The 23,193-nt window shown below is 36.4% G+C and overlaps 2 protein-coding genes across 2 annotated transcripts in view; one reads left to right on the forward strand and one right to left on the reverse strand.

Moving 5' to 3' along the window:
• LOC123656013 (pre-mRNA-processing factor 40 homolog B) overlaps positions 1-4,225 on the forward strand; it is a 63,588-nt gene extending 59,363 nt beyond the window's left edge. Inside the window, exon 17 of the mRNA XM_045591735.1 lies at positions 4,141-4,225. Within this exon, the coding sequence (XP_045447691.1) occupies positions 4,141-4,225 (85 nt within the window). The remainder of the gene's footprint in view (positions 1-4,140) is intronic.
• A 2,570-nt stretch (positions 4,226-6,795) lies between these two features.
• Positions 6,796-21,612, reverse strand: LOC123655729 (WASH complex subunit 4). Its single transcript, XM_045591485.1, has 5 exons — positions 21,323-21,612; positions 21,015-21,181; positions 19,747-20,228; positions 11,057-13,174; positions 6,796-7,024 (listed from the first exon to the last, which is right to left on the reverse strand). Exons 1-5 carry the CDS (start codon positions 21,598-21,600, stop codon positions 6,818-6,820), a joined length of 3,252 nt encoding a protein of 1,083 aa, XP_045447441.1. The 5' UTR covers positions 21,601-21,612; the 3' UTR covers positions 6,796-6,817.
• Between the last annotated feature and the right edge of the window lie 1,581 nt (positions 21,613-23,193).

A 23,193-nucleotide genomic window follows, 5' to 3' on the forward strand; every position in this document is an offset into this window, starting at 1 on the left:
GTTAACGAAAATCATCTACCATTACTCGTAATACTATAATAGTAAGTAAATAGAACTTGAAACAGGGATTCGATTGCATTCTATTCAAGTCAATTATTAGGCAACTGTTACGTGAATTTTGAATAGTTTGGATGAATACACTCATCTTACTGTTTAAGACACATTTTTGCGTTAAATAACCTGTTATGAAACAGTTACAACATAAGTTTATGTTAATAAAACGGGAATTATATTATGTCTCGATCTATCAGGCAAAGTATTGTAATCGTAAATCATCGCGGGCAGTTAAATGGTGAATAAATCTGGTCGGCCGCAAAATTTTTGGAAAAATTCCATTTCCAATTCGCTCGAGGTAAGTATTTCACCCTTCATCTCGACGGGTGAAGAATATACAAGTGTATATTTATGCCGGTGGTGGAGTCACATGGTTTTAATGATCGTCACTCGTCTTATTAATTAAAGGACCAGGGGAAAAAGTGGTGAAATCAATTTTTTTTTTTAAAGTATTTAATTGATTGTTATAGCTCTTGACGAGTATTATCATGTGTCGCAGTAGTAATAGTGAGAATAAGCTGTATAGTCAACATAAAAATTGAATTGAAACTAGTGGCAAAGAGTGCTCTTTTCCCCATTTATATTGGTTAAGGGTTTAAAAAAAAGACCTTTTTAGCACAAAATAATAAATAAAATTCAAAATTATTAATATTATCGGTAATTATATATGGTCGGGGAAAAAGTTTCTTCGTATTTTATATAGAAATTGAAGGTAAGATTTTACAAAACTTATTTACATTAATTATAATATGTATGTACCATTTTGTTCGATTAATTGCCGCTGTCTATTCTGTTTCTGTTGAAATTTTAACATTTCTCAATATAAAACTGCGTCAAGTAGAGAGACTTGACAGTCATCTTTTGATGTCAACTTTACACTACCTAAAAAATTCTGGAAATATATGGAAATCTGAGGGTGCTATCGATCGGGGCTATATGATGGATGACTTAGGACTTCCCAGTCAAACTCTTTAAATTTTTGTTGATTGGGTAAAGATGTATATGGTCAGCGTTATCGCGATAAAAGGCCATACCTTTTGTTACGCAATTCTGGCCGCTTATTCTCAATTTCTTGCTTAATTCTCATCCGTTATTGACAGTAGAAATCCGAATTGATGGTTTTGCCCGGCGGTAAAAGCTCATAATGAATGAAGCCCTTCCAATCTCATCATACACTCAAAACCACCTGATTACGTGTCAACCCGGGTTTCGCAATAGTCTGTGCAGCTTGATCGAGCTTTGACCACGATCTCTTTCGTATATTCTTATCGTAGGTGTTCCATTTTTATTCACCAGTGATCAATATCTTCAAATATGGCTCGATATCGTTACTTCTTAAGAGGAAATTGCAAAGGAGTACACGATCCATTAGGTTTCTTTCAGTGAGTTCATGTGGCCCACCATATATAGAGTTTTTTATTTATTTATACCCAGCCTTTTTCAAATAAGTAGAAACTGTTTTATGGTCAATTCTAAGATCTTCAGCTATATCGTAACTACTCAAATGTCGATCTAGCTCGTTTTTCAAGAATTTCGTCACATTTATACATCCCGCGATATGGGCGATCAGTGCGGAATGCATCTTCAATATAAAAAAATTCTGACTGAAAACACTTAAACCAATTTCGTGTTACTCTTACTGACACTGCATTAGGTCCATAAACGTCACACTTTTTTTCACGGCTTGAGTCGCATTTTTCCGTCATAAAGTAAAACTTTAAAATTTACCGAATATCTTAGTTTTATTAAATAAAAAGTGGTGGGAAACGGATTTTATTTTGCTTTTAATTTTCATTTTATAATACCACCTTGTTACCTTTTTAAAACCAGCCAGTTAGAAACAATATAACAGAAAAGATGTTATTGCAACTTTTAGAAAATACGAAAAGACTTTTCTCTACCTATTATAATATGGGTTGTCTGGAAGAAATGGCTAATTAGCCATAAATCCGCACATTGTACATCACTGTCTGTAACTATCTTCATGCTTTGTTTGTAATATATTTGTGGTGTACAATAAAGTATAAAATAAAAAAAAAAATAATAAATATGTTACACAAATATATGTATTATTTTTTGGGTTAAATTTATATATTTTTTTGTCGTTTGGTTCTTAATTTAAAATTTAATTTTAAAATTGCTTTGAAATTTGGTTAAAATTATTAAACCCTTAAAACCCTTAAATTATTAAACCTAATGTATACTGATTACTCTAAAGCCTTTGATAAAATTTCCCATTCATTGTTAATTTATGAAATAGAGCGCATCGGTATACATGGTGACCTCCTCAGGTGGCTGTCATCATATCTTAAGGATCGTTCTCAAGCGGTTGCTGTCAAAGGGTTCACATCTCGTTTCGTTCCCATTAAGTCTGGTGTGCCTCAGGGCTCGCATCTCGGTCCTCTTCTATTTAACATCTTTATAAATGATGTTTTGGAATGTTTTGATGACACTAAAATTTTTACCAGAATAAAATCTGTTCAGGATTGCATACATTTACAGAAGGATTTAAATGCTCTCAATGAGTATTATTTGGGCAATAAGCTATTTTTAATGTTAGTAAATGCTGCATTATCTCAGTAGGAAGAAAGCAACTATTCAATATAACTATAGGATTAATAATTCAATCCTTAATAGAGTGACCGAGGTGAGAGGGTGTTTTTTTGGACAGCCAGTTGCTTTTCCGATCACATTTTGAGAAAATTACTGCCAAGGCGTACAAAATGTTGGGTTTCTTGATTCGCCAAACAGCTGATTTTAAAGATATAAATACTTTTATTATTCTATATAATGCACTCGTAAGATCGCATCTAGAATATGCTTCTGTTACATGGAATCCGCAATATGACAAATATAAGCATATGCTTCTTCTTCTTATAAGTATTCAAGATTAATTCTGTAAGCTACTCAAATATAAGTTTATGACATCTCCACCTAGAACATTAATAGCCCTTGAAGCTCGACGTGAACACCGTGATATCATTTTTCCGTATAAGATTTTAAATAACCAAATTGATTCACCATATTTACTATATGAAATATCCTTCAATTGTCCTAAATATAATCCGCGATCAAACCGATCTTACACATTTGCTATTCCATTCTGCAGAACCAATTATGCTTTGAATCGATTTGTCGTTAGGGCCTGCAGACTGTATAATAATAATTATAATATGCTAGACATTTTTCATTTAAAACCGAATATATTAAAAACTGACATCAAGCAATTAAATTAATTAAATGAAGTGTGATTGTCACAAAATACTGTTACTGTAATTCTTGTATCGTATATAATGTTGGATAAAAAAAAAAAAAAAAGTTTGTATTTGTACAATTTTAAAGTTTGCCCAATTAATATTTGTCAGAAGTAATAAGTGAAAACTTAATTGGCTTATAAATTTTCTAGTTTGTAAGAATCATATATGTAATTACAAGCTGTATGTTTTCTTCATAAATAAAATAAAAATAAAATAAAAATAAACCCGTTTTCCCCTTGTCCTGCAATCGTAAGCATTAAAGAAAAAAAATATATAAAATGATCAAAAATCATTTATTTCTATATAATCTTTGTTACACTTTATCATAGAGTCTTCCTTGTGAGTTTTTAAAGACACTTGTACACAACATTACTGTTTTGTAACAATATTATTGTTTTAGTAATATTGTAACCGAACAGACCGAGGCCGGGAAAATAATAACATTACTAGACGCCAAAAAATTAAATTTTTACGAGAAAATGAAATATACTGACTACAGTATTAGTATTGGTGTAAAATAAATAGTGACAGTGAGGTAGAAACACACGAATACAACACAAACAACAACTAACAAGTGTTGGGACCACAGCTAGATAATACTGCTTTCAACACAGCAGTATTGTGTTCCTGTGGTGTGTAAGGTGATCATAACTCTTGTGAGGATTGGGGATAGAGTCAGAAACGCGCTTGCGATGCTTCTGGTGGTGCAGGCGTCTATAAGCTACGGTAATCGCTTACCGTGTGGTACCTTTACAGGTGAAACGTATGCTTGTTTGTGGACCTAGTTTTAATTAAAAAAAGGGTCGGTGTAAGAGCGCCTGTGTTGCAGGGCGGGGTCTGCGTGGAGCGACGCGGAGCTGGAGTCGCGGCGCGCTGCTCTGCTGGCTCAGCTGCACGAGCACGAGGCGGACTGACGTCGCGTCACCGTGCACGTCTTCAACCGGTACCCGCCCGCGCGTCGCCTTCGCGCGCCGCGCAGTCCCCTCCCGCCCGCTGACTACTTCCTGCGCGCCGAGCCCGCCACGCCCCCACACACCGAGCCCTCGTCCCCATCCCCACCGCCCTCGCCGATCCCAAGAATTGAGCCCTCTTCACCCTCCCCACCGCCCCCAAACACCGAGCCCTCCTCCCCACCGCCCCCAAACACCGAGCCCTCCTCTCCTTCCCCACCGCCATCAAACACTGAGCCTTCCTCCCCCTCCCCTCCTCCCTCCCCACACTCCCACCGGGTGCGCGTGGCCAGCCCCTCCTCCATATCGGAGGACTGCATCAAGCAGCCCCTCATATCACCGATGACGGACACTATGTCCTCTGAGAACTCAGACGAATGAAAAATTTAAATACCCGTCGGCATGTTTTGTATACATTTAATGTAAAAAGTTATTTTAGAATACTTATTTTGCAATATTACTTTATAAGATTGTAAATATGATAATATATTTACATTTGTAGTATTAACATTTTGTAGTTATGTGAAGTTAGTTCTGTACTAACCTTACACTACTCATGTTGTAAGTGTTATACTAACGATTTGTATTTCATTTTTAACCCTAAAGGTGGGCATTAACGACCAGTTTTTCGCGTCAGTTTAACTGATCAGTTTGTCGCGCTCTCCAAAATTTGATCGTGAGTATAGAACCATCGCTCCAGAATTTTAACTGACGACGCGCCACGAAAATCTAACCCGGCGCGTCGCGCCGATCTGCCCGTGTGTGTGTAATCGTCGTTCCAACCTATCGCGTCATTTTGCCCGCAGCGTCCGCGGTGATTGAGAGTGCACTAGTGTAAGTTTTTGGTTTTTATATCGTTGGCGTCGGTGTCCCCTAGACGCGTCATAATGACAGAATTTATTGAAAAATATAAAAATTCAGAATGTTTGTGGAAAACGGACGAAAATTATAAAATTAAACAGTATCGACAAAAAGTTTTATTTTACACATCAATTTTTTTTAAATTTTTTTTTTTTTTATATTTATAACATACACACGGTCGTCTCTTCCTGCAAGTAAGCAATGTAATGCTTGTGATAAATACCTACATTTTTTTATATAAATACATATAAATAATACATAGAAATAAATAAATAAATTTATAATTAATGGTCATTAACGACACCGTGCATGATCGATTGACCATTGACATACTTATTACAGATGAGGCACAACTAATAATAAAAACTGTTCATATAGATCATTGTAGACCAGTATATGGCTACAAACAGTAGCCGCTTTAAGAATTAATAGTTCTTCTTCGGAATCAGAATCCATTTTTTTCTCAACAAAAATAGGTAGTACCTACACGTCCTTAAAACAGCCCGGTCGGTCGAAAACTGAAGAGCCGGAGTGACGTCAGTCAGTGGGAACATATTTCAACTGACGCGAAAAAGATCAGTTTAACTGACGCCAAAAACTGATCAGTTAAACTGACGCGAATAGCTGATAGTCAACGGCCAGCTTAACACGAGTATAATTTGTATGTTAACTAAATAGACAAATAAACAAGGCATGATGTTTTTTAGTGTAAGCTGATTCGACCGACGCCGACGTGTAAATATGGAGCGAGTACTGACTATTAATATATAAGAAATTATTGTGTTTAACTGTAGTCTTGTTTAGAAATAATTGTTAAATAGTATAAAATGTTTATCTATACATATAATAAAATGGCAGGAAAGTCAAAACTGTACATTGAATATTTTTTTAAGAGAATACTTGGTGTGTGATCTACAATCGATACCGAAGCCAAAAATATAGTTTTTAGAATTTTTGTCTGTTTGTCTGTATGTATGTCCGGGATAAACTCAAAAAGTACTGCATGGATTTACTTCAAATTTGGCACGAATATTATTAAGATGTCAGGTCAACATATAGGCTACATATTATCACGCTATCACCTACGGGGAACGAGCAGTGAACCTTTATTTCTTCAACGCATTCTATAACGCATATTTGAATGTTGTTGTTATTATGTTAATAATAACCATGCGAGCTTCACACCATAAATAAAGACATTCTGTAGTATATTTAGTATCAGCATTGGACCTGTGCGAAGCCGGGGCGGGTCGCTATTCCAACATTAAATTGTTAAATTATCAAAAGTTATCGGAGGTTATTTTTATAACAATATGTTATTAAAACAAAAATCAGTTCGTACGTACGAATTACGATTACTTTACATTTTTCTTCGGGTGTATTAGTAATATTTGTTACTGTTTTATACTGTAAAATTATATGAAAATAATCATGATTTATGATTTTAATTACATACTTATTAGCCATTAGCTAGTACTAGTTTGTCACTGAGCTGTTAAAAAAATTAGTTACGTCGTAATGACGAGAATAATAAATACATGTTAGTAATTAAGATGAAATATCAAATTAATATTTCAATGTAATATTTATTACTTAATACAGTAGTTGTGCTTATATACATAGATTATAGCTGTCTATAACAGTGATAATAAAATACAAAAGACATTTAAATTATTGTTTCATTATATTTTTATTTTATCTAAAAAAGATTCTTGCACTTGTAAGACTGTAATATAGAAGCTTATATTCCTCCTCAATCGTTTTGATTTTCTTTTCAGTGAGAGCTAATGCTTGTTGTAGTTGCAAAGAACCTTTACTTTTTTGCTCGTCGATAGTCTCCTTTTCCGCCTTTATATGATTCCATACAGAGTCAAACCAATGAAGTGTCTCGAAATTAGAATCCTGAAAAAATGAAAAATTCATCATTATTACTTGTTATGCATTCAAATAATTTTAATTAATAATCTACTGTGTTTATCATTAGGGAGCGTACATAAACCACGAAGCCTGGTCGAAGGGGAGGACGGATATGTTTGAATGCTACGCTGAGCTACGTAAAGGGGGGAGGATTCCTATTAATTTAAAATACTTTTTTTAAATTAATGTAAAGTAAAAAAAAAAAAACGGAAAATCTCGCGAAAAAAAACCACGTTCCGTCTGGGCAGGAAAGCTACGTTAGGCTACGTGGGGGAAGGGAGGGGTCTAAGGGTTAAAATTTGACCACGCGGTTTATTGACGCTCCCTTATAATTTATCAATACGCTAAGGTTAAGATGTTTGCCTTTCTTTTTAGAAAAAAACTACCGTATTATATTTCTTTTTAACCGACTTCCAAAAAAGGAGGAGTTTCTCAATTCGACTGTATTTTTTTTAAGTATGTTACATCAGAACTTTTGACCGGGTGGGCCGATTTCGACAAATTTTTTTTTAATCGAAAGGTGGTGTGTGCCAATTGGTCCCATTTAAATTTATTTGAGATCTAACAACTACTTTTCCCAGTTATATCTAATAATGCGTTTTTACTTGACGCTTTTTTCGTCGGCCTACGTTGTATTATACCGCATAACTTTCTACTGGATGTACCGATTTTGATAATTCTTTTTTTGTTGCAAAGGGGATATCTCTAGTTTGGTACTATGATAAGGAAACCAGGATCTGATGATGGGATCTCAGAGAAATCGAGGGAAACTCTCGAAAATCCGCAATAACTTATAACTTTTTACTGGTTACCGATATATAACTATTATATTTATATTATAACTTTTTACTGTTTACCGATTTTGATAATTATTAATTTAGTCGAAAGCTGGTGTTTATCATGTGGTCACATATAAATTTTATTGAGATCTGATAACTACTTTTTGAGTAATCTTTGATAACGCGTAGTTACTTGACTATTTTTTCGTCGATCTACGTTGTATTACTCGTCGGTATAATTGAAGTCGGTTTTTTTTCGTTTGCGAGCAAACACAATTATTATAGATAATTGCTTGCTCTACGGGCATCCACAACTAAAAATCTATTATTACTTTTTTTGTAAATTAATTATCAAAATTATATATATATATATATATATATATATATATATATATATATACAGGGTTACTTGTAAAACACCAGCATCCTTGCAGGACAAGATAGCTAACATTATGTACAACAACATTTGTTCTACGACTTTTGACATAACTCAATACATTAATTAAAAATGATTTTTTAAGCTTTTACTGTACTGTCCTAACATTTGTAAGTCTATGTTTCATTGATTCATTCATTATCGAAAGGACGACGCGAAGCTCGCGCGCGCATGCACTGCTAATAATAATAATAAATAACACTTTCTCTGCCCGATAATTCTAGTTAATAAAATAATTCAAGTTAATAATATAAATTGCTTGGTGGGTTTGTAGGCAGTATCACAGTATGTATGTCGCAGTGACTTAGGTAAATGTGTATGTAGATTAGCTATCTGAATTCTGAACATCCAAAATATGTGAAAATTATTAACTTAGCTAATTATTATTCTTTACCGTTTACTAAAGTTTAATTAAACCAAATTAATATTAAATATTGGTAGCTGGGTATTATTCACTTTTCATTGTTTAATGCAGGCGAATTAAAAAAGTGGAATCAGCGTATTTACAATAATTAAAAATAAATAAATAATTGACAATAAAATAATATTTACAAACTAAATTCCTATTACCTCTACATCGCGCACATAGCGTTCAAAATAGTCACCATCACAACCAACACACAGACCACACCTAAAAATCAGCTGTTCACTAACACGTGCTAACACTTCCGAATTCGTTATCATTTGATAATAATCATCCTCACCATTTCCGTGTATTCGACATTAGAATAGCAGTACGCCATGGTTATAAAATTACTTTAGTACGGATACAATACATCGATCGATACGAGTAAAATAAATACGAGTGGCACACAAAATCATATGACGCGGGCGCATCAAACTCGCCGCGCCGACTGCTTCGGCTAGCGAAATAGTTCAAGTTCAAGGGCCCTAGTACCGCTCCGGCCCTTCCTTCCCCCCTCACATTCACACCCGCAAGTAGTAACTGTTTACCTAATATTTGGGATGCGCGTAGAGTTTATAACATTCAAACGGAAAATTAAATTAATATTTTTTTTGTATGAAAGTAAAATCTAACAAATTATGAAAAGTCGTAGAACAAATGTTGTTACTTATGATGTTAGCTATCTTGTCCTGCAAGGATGCTGGTGTTTTACAAATAACCCTGTATATATATATAATGAATATATATATATATATATATATATATATATATATATATATATATATTCATTCATTCAGATTAATGGCTTCCAACACAGTGCCAAACTAGCACAGATGATTTCGCGAATGTCACGTGGAATGGAGAAGACACGCAGGAGATTAATCGGTGCGGTTGAGAATACGGCATCAATAGACTATTGAAGGTCGTAGTAATAGTAGGTATTTAATAGTTAGCCCGTAACCTAAAACGACACAAACATACAGAGTGCAACAAACACATCCAAACATTGTTAGTAATCTATGTACAGTTAAGTAATGTTAGAACCATCAACACATATTTACAGTTTAATTTAATTTCGTTTAATATATTTACATAAGAATGGACAAAAAGGACTAAACACGAGCATTAGCAGACATTCAATATTTACAGGACGGGGGATTTTACAAGGAAGGATATCATAGATGGGACAAACGAGTTTTGGACAGTTGAAAAAGATATGGGATGATACCTTCGTGTAGACCACATTCACACGGAATGATCACGCACCCTAATCTTAGCCAGATGGAACGCACGAATGCACGAATGTCCAAGACGCAAACGACAGATTGTAGATGTTACCCAGCGGTCTGCATGTCTATGAAGAAAAAACCAAGGGCGTCTTGGAATAGAAGGTTGGATGGAGGCATATAATGTTTGCCCTTGACCAATTTTGACTGATGCCCATGATGTGTTTCACGATTGGTTCAGACTTCAGATAAGTTCGCGCCAGAGCCCGCAGGTCTAAACATGTGTTATAAAAATGGTCTAGGGAGCCAAGTGGGATTGCTGATTTGGCACAAAAGTCAGCAGTCTCGTTACCTGGAATACCAGAGTGACCTGGGATCCATACTAAGACAACTTGTAAACTATATTGATAACATGAGAGTAGAGCCTCCCTGATCGTAAAAATGATGGAAATTTTAAATTTACTACGGAAAGGGTTATTTTTAATTGCTAACAAACAACTTAAGGAATCACAGCAAATAAATGTTTTCAAAATGTTATGAGAAAGTGGCTTCTCCTGTGAATACCGAGGTTAGAGGGGGACATTTAAAAATAAAATTATAATACAATTATACAGAAGTATAATTTTATATTTAGGTATCCAGCAGGCAGCTACGACACAGGTATCTGGGGAGAGCTTAGATGCATCTGTATAGATGTGGAGGAAGTCTGACCAATTTTGATGGACCACATGTTGGAAGTTTATTTTTGTTTCAGATGCACCTTTGACTAGAAGATCCAAGATCTGTGATAACAGGAGGGATATAAACTAGGGCTTGGAATGGAGTGCAGAAAAGAGGATTTAAAGGGAAGACTGGTGAATTCAAGAAAGCTGTCTAAAACGAGGGAGGGGGATCTATTCATGTGATTGGGGCAAAGAGAGGATAATTCGATAAGACGGGACCACAGAGGATAGGAAGACAACTGCAGAGCTTTTTTTTTGACAAAACGATCGCATAACATTCTTCTTCTGCGATGCTTCTGCTTTTTATTTAAATGGAAATAATTTATTAGAAATAAGTTATTTTTATAATTACGGGCATGCATATAATTAAAAAAAAAACGTGTAAAACTAAAATGTTATGTTTATGTTAAATTCTTAACAAATATACGTATGAAGAGAAAAGTCTTACCTGGTCCAACAATTTAAGAATATATGCTATACCCATTGCAAAACCATCGTCAGTGAAAGAAGCTCCCACCTTGTTTTTTTTCGACATTTTATCTTTTGATAATATCATGTGCTCTACGAAGTTAAGTGTCAGCGGTGGAACGATGATAAAGAAATTTTTAAGATGAACGTTCTTAGGGTTTCTAAACACAGGAGCGAAAACTTCAACAAGTAACTTAAAATATTCTGTTCCTTGAATGAAATTGGATATCAAGTCGTTAATATTCTCGTCCAGATTTTCCGCGGCCTCAATCGTTTTATCGTTGAGACCGTTTTCTTGACAGGATTCTTTATATTTTTTTGTCTCCAGGTCAGGAAGGAACGCAGTCGCGTCACAGCAACAATGTCTTCCGCCGGAACGAATCATGCGAACATATCCCATCGCATTTCCAATTTGACTAATTAAATCTCTAAATAAATCTAAATAGCTTTGTCCGTCTTCGGCGACTCCCAAAACTTTTATACCTTTATTAAATTTTTCTGCATTTTTATAGAAATAGACTTGTCCATTTTCTTTGAAGTTCCTCAGGTCTTTGATAAGTCGTGATTTGATTTGCTCGTCATACATGAATTGGGAAAACGTAAAGAATTTATTTTTCAGAAATTGATAAGTAAAATTAACAGTAGTATTCATTACGCCTGTACCGTGTGTTCTTATTGAGTTTGCAATGTGCCTTATATTTATCGAGTTCAAGTGTTTGTTATTGCTACTCTTTTCAATGAAAATTTGATTATTAAGATTATACTGGTATTTAGAAACGAATATATGAATATTTCGCATTATTTCCAAAACATCCAAACCCTGTTCCAATGTCTGTTTTGGAAGGTTATCATGGATGGTTGAAACATTGAATTTCAATTTTGCCATTTGTCGCATTTCACCGTACGTTTTCCAGTCAGAAAGAACAACTGTGGTCAAGTTGTAGTAGGTTTTTGACAGATAATGCTCCACGGAGTGTACTACTGACATATTTGTATTGTGTAAATGAAGAATGTCCATAAGTAAGAGGTTTTTCTTAATCATGTCTAATGTTAACGGATTCACGGCATCTAACTGTAAATGAGAATGTATATGGAGACGTAGATTGGTTTCTATACTTTGGCTTATATTTTGTAGAACAGTTTCATCAATTATTCGACTCATTTTATTTTTAAAATCTAAAGTCTTTGATTCTTTGAAGTGACAATCTGTTTCTTCTAGAAAGACGACACAGTCTTCTATGGCCATAAAAAAATATTTTATTTTTATTGCCTCCAATTGCATGGTGAAATTTTGTTCCAAGTATATAGGAATTATATTCTGATGCCACAACATCCAGGAGCAATTACAATATTTATTTATATTTTCAGTTAAATTTGATAAGGTTTGTATTTTTTCAAGTAATAAACCCAGTCTTACATAGCTATCTTCTGCAAAGGTTGTCTCAGGCACAAAACTGAGGGCAATATTCGTGGCTATATTACGATTTAAAGTTAACGCCCCTCGTATAGCTTGCTCCGCTATTACAATGCAAGTGAGTTCGTCCAACTTTTTTATGGCGTATTTTTTGTCACTCATCAATGTTTTTTTCAATTCTAATATTGAAGATATAGCTTGAAATGTTAAGTGTTGCGTTATCATAGTAATCGAATTTATGATCTCATTATAATTCCTCCTGATAGCATTCCACATACTTTTCAAAATGTCCATTATCTCAAACAATGACATGAGTATAGTTTTTGACAGCGCCATTCCGAGCGAAAGATGTAGATTAATAAAAGATAAAATAGAATAGTTTATATTCGAGACAATATTGAGTCCATCCAGAATCGTTTTTGAATGAAGAGCCATTTCCGCAGCACTCAGTCTATTATTACTTGAAAATAGTTCTTCAACGGTTAATATCCACTGTGTGCTTACATTTTGTAGAATCATAATATCTTTATTTAAAGACATTTTTTTATTGTTCATGTAAGCCTGACGAGTTTTAAGCATGATTTGCGATAGTTTATTATAATTACCACACAGTGAAGGAACATATCGTTGAAGGAACTGTTCAGGAAACCATATAGCAGTCCCAACTACATATATGCTGTGACCCTAAAAACAATATTTCATTATAATCCTGTTCTGTAAGCAGCCTGTTAATATCCTGCTCGAAAAAGACATTAATTTATTTTAAGTTTCTTATAAAATATACAGCTGTAACTGTAATGTTTTCCTACGTTGCCAAGCACGATGAATTTTAAAACAAAACATATACATACATATTGTTACGAACACACAAAGAAACTAGCGCCATCTAGCGGCAACCATTGAAACCACACAAAGACAGCGATAGCATGAAACTCTCTACTCAATACTAGATGGCGTTAGAGGAACTACTGTGGATTTATATAGAAGTATAGTCTCGAAAACCGGGTACATGCGCGAACTTTCCAGAATGGTCTGGGCCTCGTGTCGGCTGATATAAATAGCCGCAGGTAGGCGAGCGAGTGCAGTTCAGTTTGAGCGATCTTCGAGGCGACTTCAAAGTAAAAACTAGTGATCAAGAGTGGTACCAGCGAAACCTACGACGTTGGCTACGACTTAGGATATTGTTAGTGCTTAGTGTTGGACCTAGTGCTAGTGAATAGTCTTGAAAAGAGTCAGCAGGTCTTTCTCTCCAATACCTTCGAACCCTAACACGTAACAACTGGTGTCAGAAGTGGGATTTGGAGATGGCATTGATTCCGAGAGAAGACTTCAAGGGGGGACAGGACAAGGGCACAACGAGCTGCGGAGGCCACACCCACTGGGGACCAAGCTCCGCCCACTGACCCCGTCTATCATGCCCCGCCCACTGACCACGCCCCCAGGCCCCGCCTACTTGAACTCAGGCCCCGCCCACCCGGACGCAGGCCCCGCCCACTTGGGCTCAGGCCCCGCCTACTCAGGCTCAGGCCCCACCCACTTTGTCTCAAGCCCCGCCCACTGGATCCGCCCACCTTACCATGCCCACCAGCGACATCGTAGCTTCTACAGACTGTCAAGTGGCTTTTCAATTAGGAAGTTTAATTAAATTAATGGAGCAACAATGGGCTGAAATTCGTGGTGCTTTGCAAGAATTACAAGAGCAAAGAAGTTTCACATTGCAAGAATTACAAGAGCAACAAAAAGAGCTCTAAGAAAAAACGCTTTGGGCTATAAAAGACATTAGCGACGCGGTGACTAAGCTTCGAAAAGATGTCGACGTAGTGGAAGAACGAGTCACCGGGTTAGGATTGGATGTTGAAAATGTGAAAACCGGCCTCACTGAACTACAGAAGAAAGTAGTGCGCCTTGAAACCACGGGAGTCGCTATGTCTAGTGGAAGTACCGGAGCGGTGCAAAGACCAAGAGTGAAAGTGCCTCCGTACGACGGCACTACTCCGTGGAACGCTTATCGTCAACAATTCCAGACTGTTGCTACTGCCAACGGATGGACGAAAGAGCAATGCCCGACCGCTCTCACTATTGCGCTCAGAGGGCAAGCTTTGTCGGTTCTGGAAGCACTGCCACATACAGGAAACGGGTTCCAAGACTTAATGGAGGCACTTGAATCCCGATACGGGGAACGGAACGAACGGAGAAGGACTACAACAATGGGCGTTGGAAATTGAGAAACTCGTCAGGAAGGCACACCCAGGAGCAGACACCAAGATGGTAGACACGAATATTGTTCAAGCATTTGTCGACGGAATCAAAGACCTGGAGGTCAGAGCTGCAGTGAGGCTTCGTCACCAGTCACCAAGAAGTCAAGGAGGTTAAGGCTCCTACGAAGAAAAGTTCTGGAGTTATGTGCTACAAGTGCGGCGAAAGGGGTCATCTTCAGCTCAACTGCCCGCAGAAGGAGACCCAGATAGCAAGGATGAAAAGGATCGAGGAACAAATAGAGGAGCTGAAGAAACAAGGGGCTTCGTCCCTTGCACGGGAGCAGGGAAACGAATAAAAGCCAGGACTAAGTACTGGCTGACGCAGAGAAAGCCCCAATAACTGTTATCTCCCAGGCATGCAGCGGGAATAGTCTTGCGATTCAGGGAACTACTAACGGGACTGATTGCAAAATGACTCTAGACACAGGCGCCTCTAGAACAATAGTGAAACCAAAGCTGGTAAAAGCCGCAAGGGGACACAAGAGGAGAATTAACTGTCGGCTTCTTATGGCCTCCGGTCAGCCAATACCCGTCCTGGGAGAAATGTCAGTTATGATGTATGTAGGGGGGTCCTCATACTCTCATAACGTTATCGTGGCTGAGATTATGGATGATTGCATCTTGGGTTTGGATTTCATGAAGAAACACAACTGCAGAATTAATGTCACTGACGGAGTTTTCAAGTGTGGTGAAGAAGAAATCTTCATTCTTGGTGGTGCTTGCGGGAAAGTCGCATGTGTAAAGAAAGTCATTATACCTGGAAGAACGGAAGCTCGGGTGTTGGTGAAACTACCGACAGCTGGAAAGAAAAAGTCAAACAGATGCGTGTTGATCGAAGACACACCTACCAAGACATCGGCGCAAAAACTGATGACGGCGAGAACCCTTGTTAGTGGAAGCAGTAACGCTGTGGTCAAGGTTTTGAATCTTGATGATCGCGAGATCTGCTTGAACAAAGGTGACGTCATTGGAAAGTGCGAAGTAGTTGTCTGGATGAAATAATGTAGTTCGATGAGAGGCGCAGACTTGGCAAAGAGCAACAACTACGGATTAGTGACTGAGTTACTCAATGACTGCAAGAGTAATCTCTCTTATTCGCAGAGCATGAAAGCCAAGTTTTTACAGCGCTACGCGCATATCTTCTCCAGTCACGAAGGGGACCTTGGAAGAACATCAGTGGTCCAGCACAGGATAGACACAGGAAGTGAGAGACCAATTCGTCAACGAGCAAGACGGATACCAATTGCAAAGGAAAAAGAAGTTGAAGGCCTTTTGAAGGACATGAGAAGGAATAAGATTATTGAATCGTCTGCAAGTCCGTGGTGCTCACCTGTTGTATTAGTGAAAAAGAAAGATGGTAGCACGAGATTTTGTGTGGACTATATCTCAATGATGTCTCTAAGAAGGATAGTTACCCGTTACCTCGAATCAACGACACTTTGGATACCTTGAGTGGCATGGAATGGTTCTCAACCCTAGATCTAAAATCTGGATACTGGCAGGTGGAAATTCATCCAAAAGACAAGGAGAAGACAGCTTTCTCGACCGGTAAAGGTTTATGGCAATTTAAAGTCATGCCCTTCGGATTGTGCAACGCACCTGCCACATTCGAGCGACTCATGGAGTGTGTACTGGCAGGCTTAGTTGGAGAGGCTTGATTAGTCTACTTAGATGACGTCATCATTGTCGGCCGTGACTTCGAGGACCATTTGCAAAACTTGGAGCGAGTTTTCGCTAAAATAGAGGGGGCCAAATTAAAGTTGAACCCGAAAAAGTGTCGTTCATTTTTAGGAATAAGGTCAGTTATCTCAGCCATGTTATCTCCAGTGATGGAATCCAGACAGACCCGGAGAAACTGGAAGCAGTCCAAAAATGGCCTACCCCTAAGGACAAAACCGAAGTGCGGGCATTCCTCGGACTATGCTCATACTACAGGCGTTTTGTTAAGGGATTCTCAGAGATAGCCAAGCCATTACATCGGCTGACAGAAGATAAACGACAATTTAGTTGGGATGGAACTTGTGAAGATTCTTTTCAGAAACTGAAAAAACATCTGTGTGAAACATCAATCCTGGGATATCCACAAACCGAAGGTCGGTTTATAGTCGACACGGATGCAAGCAACACGGCCATTGGATGGTGTACCTAACACGTAACAATATAATCAAGCCTCTTTCCCGTGGGGGTAGGCAGAGACCACTTCTTTCCACTTGCTACGATCCTTACATACTTCTTTCGCTTCGTCCACTTTCATTATTCCCTTCAGACATGCTCTTCGGGTTAGGGTACTCTTGACCTGGCCATTTTTCAAGACGTCCCTTATTTGTTCTCGGAACGTCCGCCTAGGTCTACCCCTTCCAATCATTCCATCGACACTCGCCTTATATACTTTTTTCGTGAATCGTTCTTCACTCATTCTCTCGACATGACTAAACCATCTAAGCATACCTTTCTCAATTTTTGTCACTACACCTTCTTTCAGACCGCAACGTTTCCTTATCTCACTATTTCTTATCCTGTCACTCAGTTTAACTCCTATCACACTTCTTAACGCTCTAATCTCAACTGCATTTATTCTGCTTTCATGTTTCTTCTGCCATACCCAACTTTCACTCCGTACATGAGTGTCGGAACCAACACCCTCCCCCCCCGTGCACAGCCAAACGAGCCTTATTAGACACCTCCCGACTGCTCATAAAGGAGTGCAAAGTTCCATTCACCCTGTTTCCTGCATTCATTCTTCTTTCAATATCACTCTCACACTTGCCATCTCTTGTAAACTTTGAACCCAGATACACAAACTCATTCACCTGTCCAATTTGTTCATTTTCAATCACGATATTGCAGTCTGTCACTGCCTCGTCTCTTTCAAACACCATCACTTTCGTCTTCTTTACATTCATCTTCATTCCCTTTTTTACAAAAGCTCCACTCATATCAGTTACCATCTCCTGCAACTCCTCGGGCGAAGACGCAAGTAATACTTGATCATCAGCATAGAGAAGACATTTGACGAGTAACTCATTCATTCTCAACCCATTTTCATTCTCTTTTAAATCTGTCAAACAATTGTCCATGAACAGATTAAACAGCCACGGTGACGCTACACATCCCTGTCTAACACCTTTTTCGATATTAAACCATTCTATGTATGCCCCATTTATCCTCACACAAGCACTGCAATGCTCGTATGAGGACACTGCTCACACCATTCACGGACAATGCTGACCACAATTCATTTCTCATCACTCTATCATAGGCCTTTTCTAAATCCACGAACGCTATGCTACAGCCTGTAATATCCCACTACTGGGCATAAGCCTCTTTCCCCATATAGGAGAAGGATCAGAGCTTAATCCACCACGCTGCTCCAATGGGGGTTGGCGGATATATTCCCTACTATGAGTAACGATCGCTATCCGGTGTACGTGAACCACGAACGCGCAATAAACTTTTTTGTTTTTGGCCAAACACTTTTCGGCTATGCACCGCAAAGAAAAGACCTGATCCGCACATCCCATTCCCTTTCAAAATCCCGCTTGTACATCCCATACTTTATCGTTTGTTTCATTCACAATCCTCTCAATCAACACTTTTGCATACAATTTACCGACGACGCTGAGGAGGCTTATACCGCGGTAATTCCTGCAGTCCTGCCGTGACCCTTTTCCCTTGTATAATAGGACGATTACGGCTTTGCACCAGTCTCCCGGTACTTGCCCACTTCGCCAGCACAAATTGAAAAGGCGGTACAGCTGGCTAGCCACTATGCCATGTCCCGTCTTCAGCATTTCGACGGTAATCCTGTCATACTCTGCAGCCTTACCTAATCTCATACTTTTTAACACTTTCACTATTTCATCCATGCTTATCTCACTTTCATCACTATTTATACCCTCTTCTATGGAAGGTGCCGTATGTTGTACCTGCACTTCCTTTCTTTCGAACAAACTTTCAAAATACTCTTTCCATCTCTTTAACACACATTCTTCTCCTTTTATAATGCTCCTATCTTGACTCCTGATTTTACTCAGTTCCGATGTAGAGGTTTTTCCTCTGGCAGTTTTGATGGATTTCCCGAAAAACTTGATTTTTGATTGGAAATTTTCAGTGAGCCTTCTATCAAAATCATCCTATCGTTCTTCTTTATTTCTAGACACAACTTCTTTCGCCGCTAATTTCAATCTTTTATACTTCGTTCTTGCTTCCTTTATCTCGTCATCTGTTGCCTTTTGAACTTTTTGGTTAGATTTTCAACACGAAACACGCTTTCTTCTTTTCTTGCACAGCCTTTTGTACATCTTTATCTATCCACACATTATAGTTCTTTCTTTCTTTCCTTCGCTGAACTAGTCAGCCCTCTTTTCACGCATAATGGACCACCTTTGCGTCTAAATGCAGAAAATTGAGCCCAATACAATACTTCCTTTCCTTCTTTTAGCTACCCCGCATACCTCAATAACAACATTCACCACCCCTTTCTTAAATTTATCCCATGAATCTTCAATCACACCTATCTCTTCTATGCTTTTAAAACTTTCTTTCAGTTTCTCTACATACTCGTCTTTCTTTTCCTTTTCTTGTAGATTTTCCATTTTCACTCTGTCCAAAACACTCGTAGGCTCGGCCCTTCGATGACGCCACCGTTTAAAGAGGGCACGCATTCGGGCTACGACCAGGAAGTGTCTGTTTTGAGGCCTACAACACGGTATGCCCGATTGTCTAGCACTTTCTTCCTAAATCTTTCATCCACTATTACAAAATCAATCATACTTCTAGACTCAGCCTCATCTCTTGTATACAAATGAATCTTTTTGTGGTCAAACATTGTGTTGGCCACGCAAAGATTCCATTCCAAGCATACTTCAAGCAGGCTTCTCTCATTATCATCAAAACAAAAACACAAATAAAACTATGTGCTAGAACAGATATGAACCCATATGGATATAGTATGAAATATAATTAGCACTTAATGTCACATGTGTATTTACCACATACCTTTGTATTTAATTCCATCAAACTTTTAAATGTCTTTTTATCATTATTTCCAAACAAGTGTGAGTTGAAAGCAAATAGTACATTTATTTTAATGTATTTATACATAATTTCTCCATTTGGCTTTTCCTGTGACAGTTTATCTAGGTTTTGTATAGCTTGCCTTATGTACTTTGTAAATTCTGCTGACACAAGAGAGCAGTTCTTGGTATTTAAATCTTTTTTTCTTAAATGCAATAAATTATTAAAAGTTGTCTGTACTATATCATCATTCATCAATTTAGATGTTATACTATTAACAGCTCCAGTCAGAGCTTTAAGTCTTTCTCCTTCAAAATCAATATTATCATAGCAGTTCTTAAAAGTTTTGCAGAATTTGTTCCAGTTAGCTACCAATGAGCATCTAGATATCAGCAGCTCAATAATAACCAGAATTGTTAAGATTTCCCCAATTTTATTTATCAGAAAGTGCCACTGTATTCCATCTAAAAATATATAATAATTTTTAATTTGAATTGCTTTGATATTAAACAATTACAAATGTTATACTGACAAAAATAACTTGAGCATATCCTTTTGAAATTAAATAGCCACAAAAAAGGAGCAATAATAAGCTAATCAAAATAACAACAAAAAGTGTACTAAAAACACAGTTTAGCAATATTATTTACATTTGTATTTTACATACTTACTATTAAAATCACTAGCAATGGCAATGTAGGTTGCAGCAAGCACTCAATACTAACATAACATAACATAACATATAGTGTTTGTGGCTTTTAATCACTACTTAATAGGACTAAGAAATTTTCACCAAAATGGCTATTTAACTACATTGTAAAAGCAATAATTAAACTTAAGTTGCTTTATTAGTTACAAGTAAGCTTAGACAATATAAAATTTAACTTATGTATTTTTTAATAATTTATTTAATATTATGGTACATATTATAAGATAAGTATGTACAATAACTGATTTAAAAAAACGATAAGGATATTTGGATACTAGCACGACTAGCGTAACTGGCACTAAGTACAGTTTCAAATCTATTGTGGTTCTGTTTCCGTAAATTACTCAAACTGAAAAACCCTATAGTGTTCTTTAGTAGCCGGAGAAGTCACGGAATGAAATTATGCCAAAGAACAGTCTTATTTTCAGGTAAACAAAAAATAAAATTAACCTATCTAAGGTTAACCAGTCACGCTAAATTACCGCTGGAGTCACACTAGTGTCTGAATATCCTAGGCAAAAAATATCAACTCAAAACTTACCAAAATTTATTACAGTTCCATTAAATATTGCAAATATTTGACTGCATAAATTATTACCAATATCATTACAGCGATTAACAAACAGATTTAGCAAACATATTGAATCCATTTGAGAAGATATATCTGTTGTATTGTATTCATCATATATTGATAAGAAATGAAAATGCCTGAAAGAGATGATCAATGAATTACTATACTTTACAATATAAAAATCAATATTTAGAATACATAAATACATAGGGGATACAGAAAACACAAATTCTACAAGCAAGTGTTCACGACAAAAGTATAAATATTTTCAAACAAACCTTTCAAAAGCTTCTGTTTTCAATTCATTTACTTCAACACATAGTGATGTTAATACGCTTAAAATTTTGGTCATCACTGTATTATCAGATGCTACCAGATCTAATGAAGAAGTGAGTTCATTTGTTTTCATGATAACTTGCACTGGAGCAAATGTTTTGTTTTCTTCTTTACTTCCTGTATCCAGTATAGATGTGTAATCTTGATATTGTTTTTTGAAGAATTCTCCATAACTTCTCAAAATAAAGGTTCCAGCTTCTTTTTCCATATCGCTCTTCATAACTACATTCACTAATATAATTATATATTCACTAATATAATCATATATTCACTAATATAATTATATATTTACTAATATAATCATATATTCACTAATATAATTATATATTCTCTGATATAATTCTTATAAACTTAAAAAGCCTGTGCCACTGTATTGGATGGTTTTATCTACCTCCTTATGGTAGTTGTTTTCGAAAATGAAGTAATATTATTTACCTTCTTGATTACATTAATATTATTTTAACGTTGTCTATAGAATATATGTAAAACCCACTCAAATTTATGTTTAAATTTCATAATAAAAAATTAAGAACACACGTAAATTATAAACATACCCCGTATTTCATTAATATACTTCTGTTAATGTACTCTGTGATTATACTCTTTAGCAAAGAGTAATATAAGCATACAGGAACTCTTTAGTCACCTACCCCACCCCAGCCAGCAAAATAATGATATTTGTAATCAAAAAAATACTAACTGATAGATTTTGAATTGCTCAATTCAACTACGTTGTCCTTTTAAATTGCTCACCTCCAATTATTTAATTAAAAATCAATTTTTTTTAAAAAAATCAAATATTTTCAAACTCCTATATCTTTTGATGTATACAATATTTTAAATTGCTCAAAGTGTTAAAAAACTGCTCAAGTTACATTTATAATTGCTCAAGTATAGTTTGGAACAGATCCACTTCCCTTAATTTTTAAATAAATATAAATAGTTTGAACAAATAAAATATTGATATTTGTAAAAAAAAAAAATACTAATCGATACATTTTCAATAGCTCAATTCACCTACGTTGTCCTTTTAAATTGCTCACCTCAAATTATTTAATTATAAATCAAAAAAGTCGTTGAAAATTATTCTTTTATCAATATTTTCAAACTCCTATATCTTTTGATGTATACAATATTTTAAATTGCTCAACGTGTTAAAGAACTGCTCAAGTTGCATTTATAATTGCTCAAGTACAGATTCGAACAGCTCCACTTTCCTTAATTTTTAAATAAATATATAAAGTTGGACCAAATTACCGTTTATATCGATAAAGTGAGCGCTGCAGATGCGCATAGACAATGATGGGAAGCCAAAAAAATTGTGGATATTCGTAATAAAAAGATGCTAATCGTTCGATTTTCAATAGCTCAATTCAACTACGTTGGCCTTTTAAATTGCTCAGTTCAAATTATTTAATTAAAAATAAAAAAAGTCTTTGAAAAATATCCTTTTATCAATATTTTCAAACTCCTATATCTTTTGATGTATACAATATTTTAAAATGCTCAAAGTGTTAAAGAACTGCTCAAGTTGCATTTATAATTGCTCAAGTACAGTTTGGAACAGCTGCACTTTCCTTAATCTTATTATCTATTATCTATATATATAAGAATCAATTGCTGTTCTTTAGTCTCGCTAAAACTCGAGAACGGCTGAACGGATTTATCTTATCTTGGTCTTGAAATGTTCGTGGAGGTCTAGGGAAGGTTTAAAAGGTGAGAAAAATTCGAATAATTTCCGGGAATACGGTAATTTCCCTACGCCCGGATCTTCGTCGACGGGTAGGACGTCTGCGTCCCGATCAGTTGTTGG

The sequence above is a fragment of the Melitaea cinxia genome, chromosome 8 (assembly GCF_905220565.1).
Source record: "Melitaea cinxia chromosome 8, ilMelCinx1.1, whole genome shotgun sequence".
Classification (NCBI taxonomy): Eukaryota; Metazoa; Arthropoda; class Insecta; order Lepidoptera; family Nymphalidae; genus Melitaea; species Melitaea cinxia.

Bases quoted from the DNA above. Each gene is read 5' to 3' on its own strand.
- LOC123655729 (XM_045591485.1), bottom strand. From the start codon at position 21,600: ATGAAGAGCGATATGGAAAAAGAAGCTGGAACCTTTATTTTGAGAAGT. The intron at 21,182-21,322 runs GTTTGTTTGAAA...CATCTCTTTCAG, and splicing joins AAAACAGAAGCTTTTGAAAG to GCATTTTCATTTCTTATCAA. The intron at 7,025-11,056 runs GTAAGACTTTTC...TCATTTTTTCAG, and splicing joins TTCTTAAATTGTTGGACCAG to GATTCTAATTTCGAGACACT.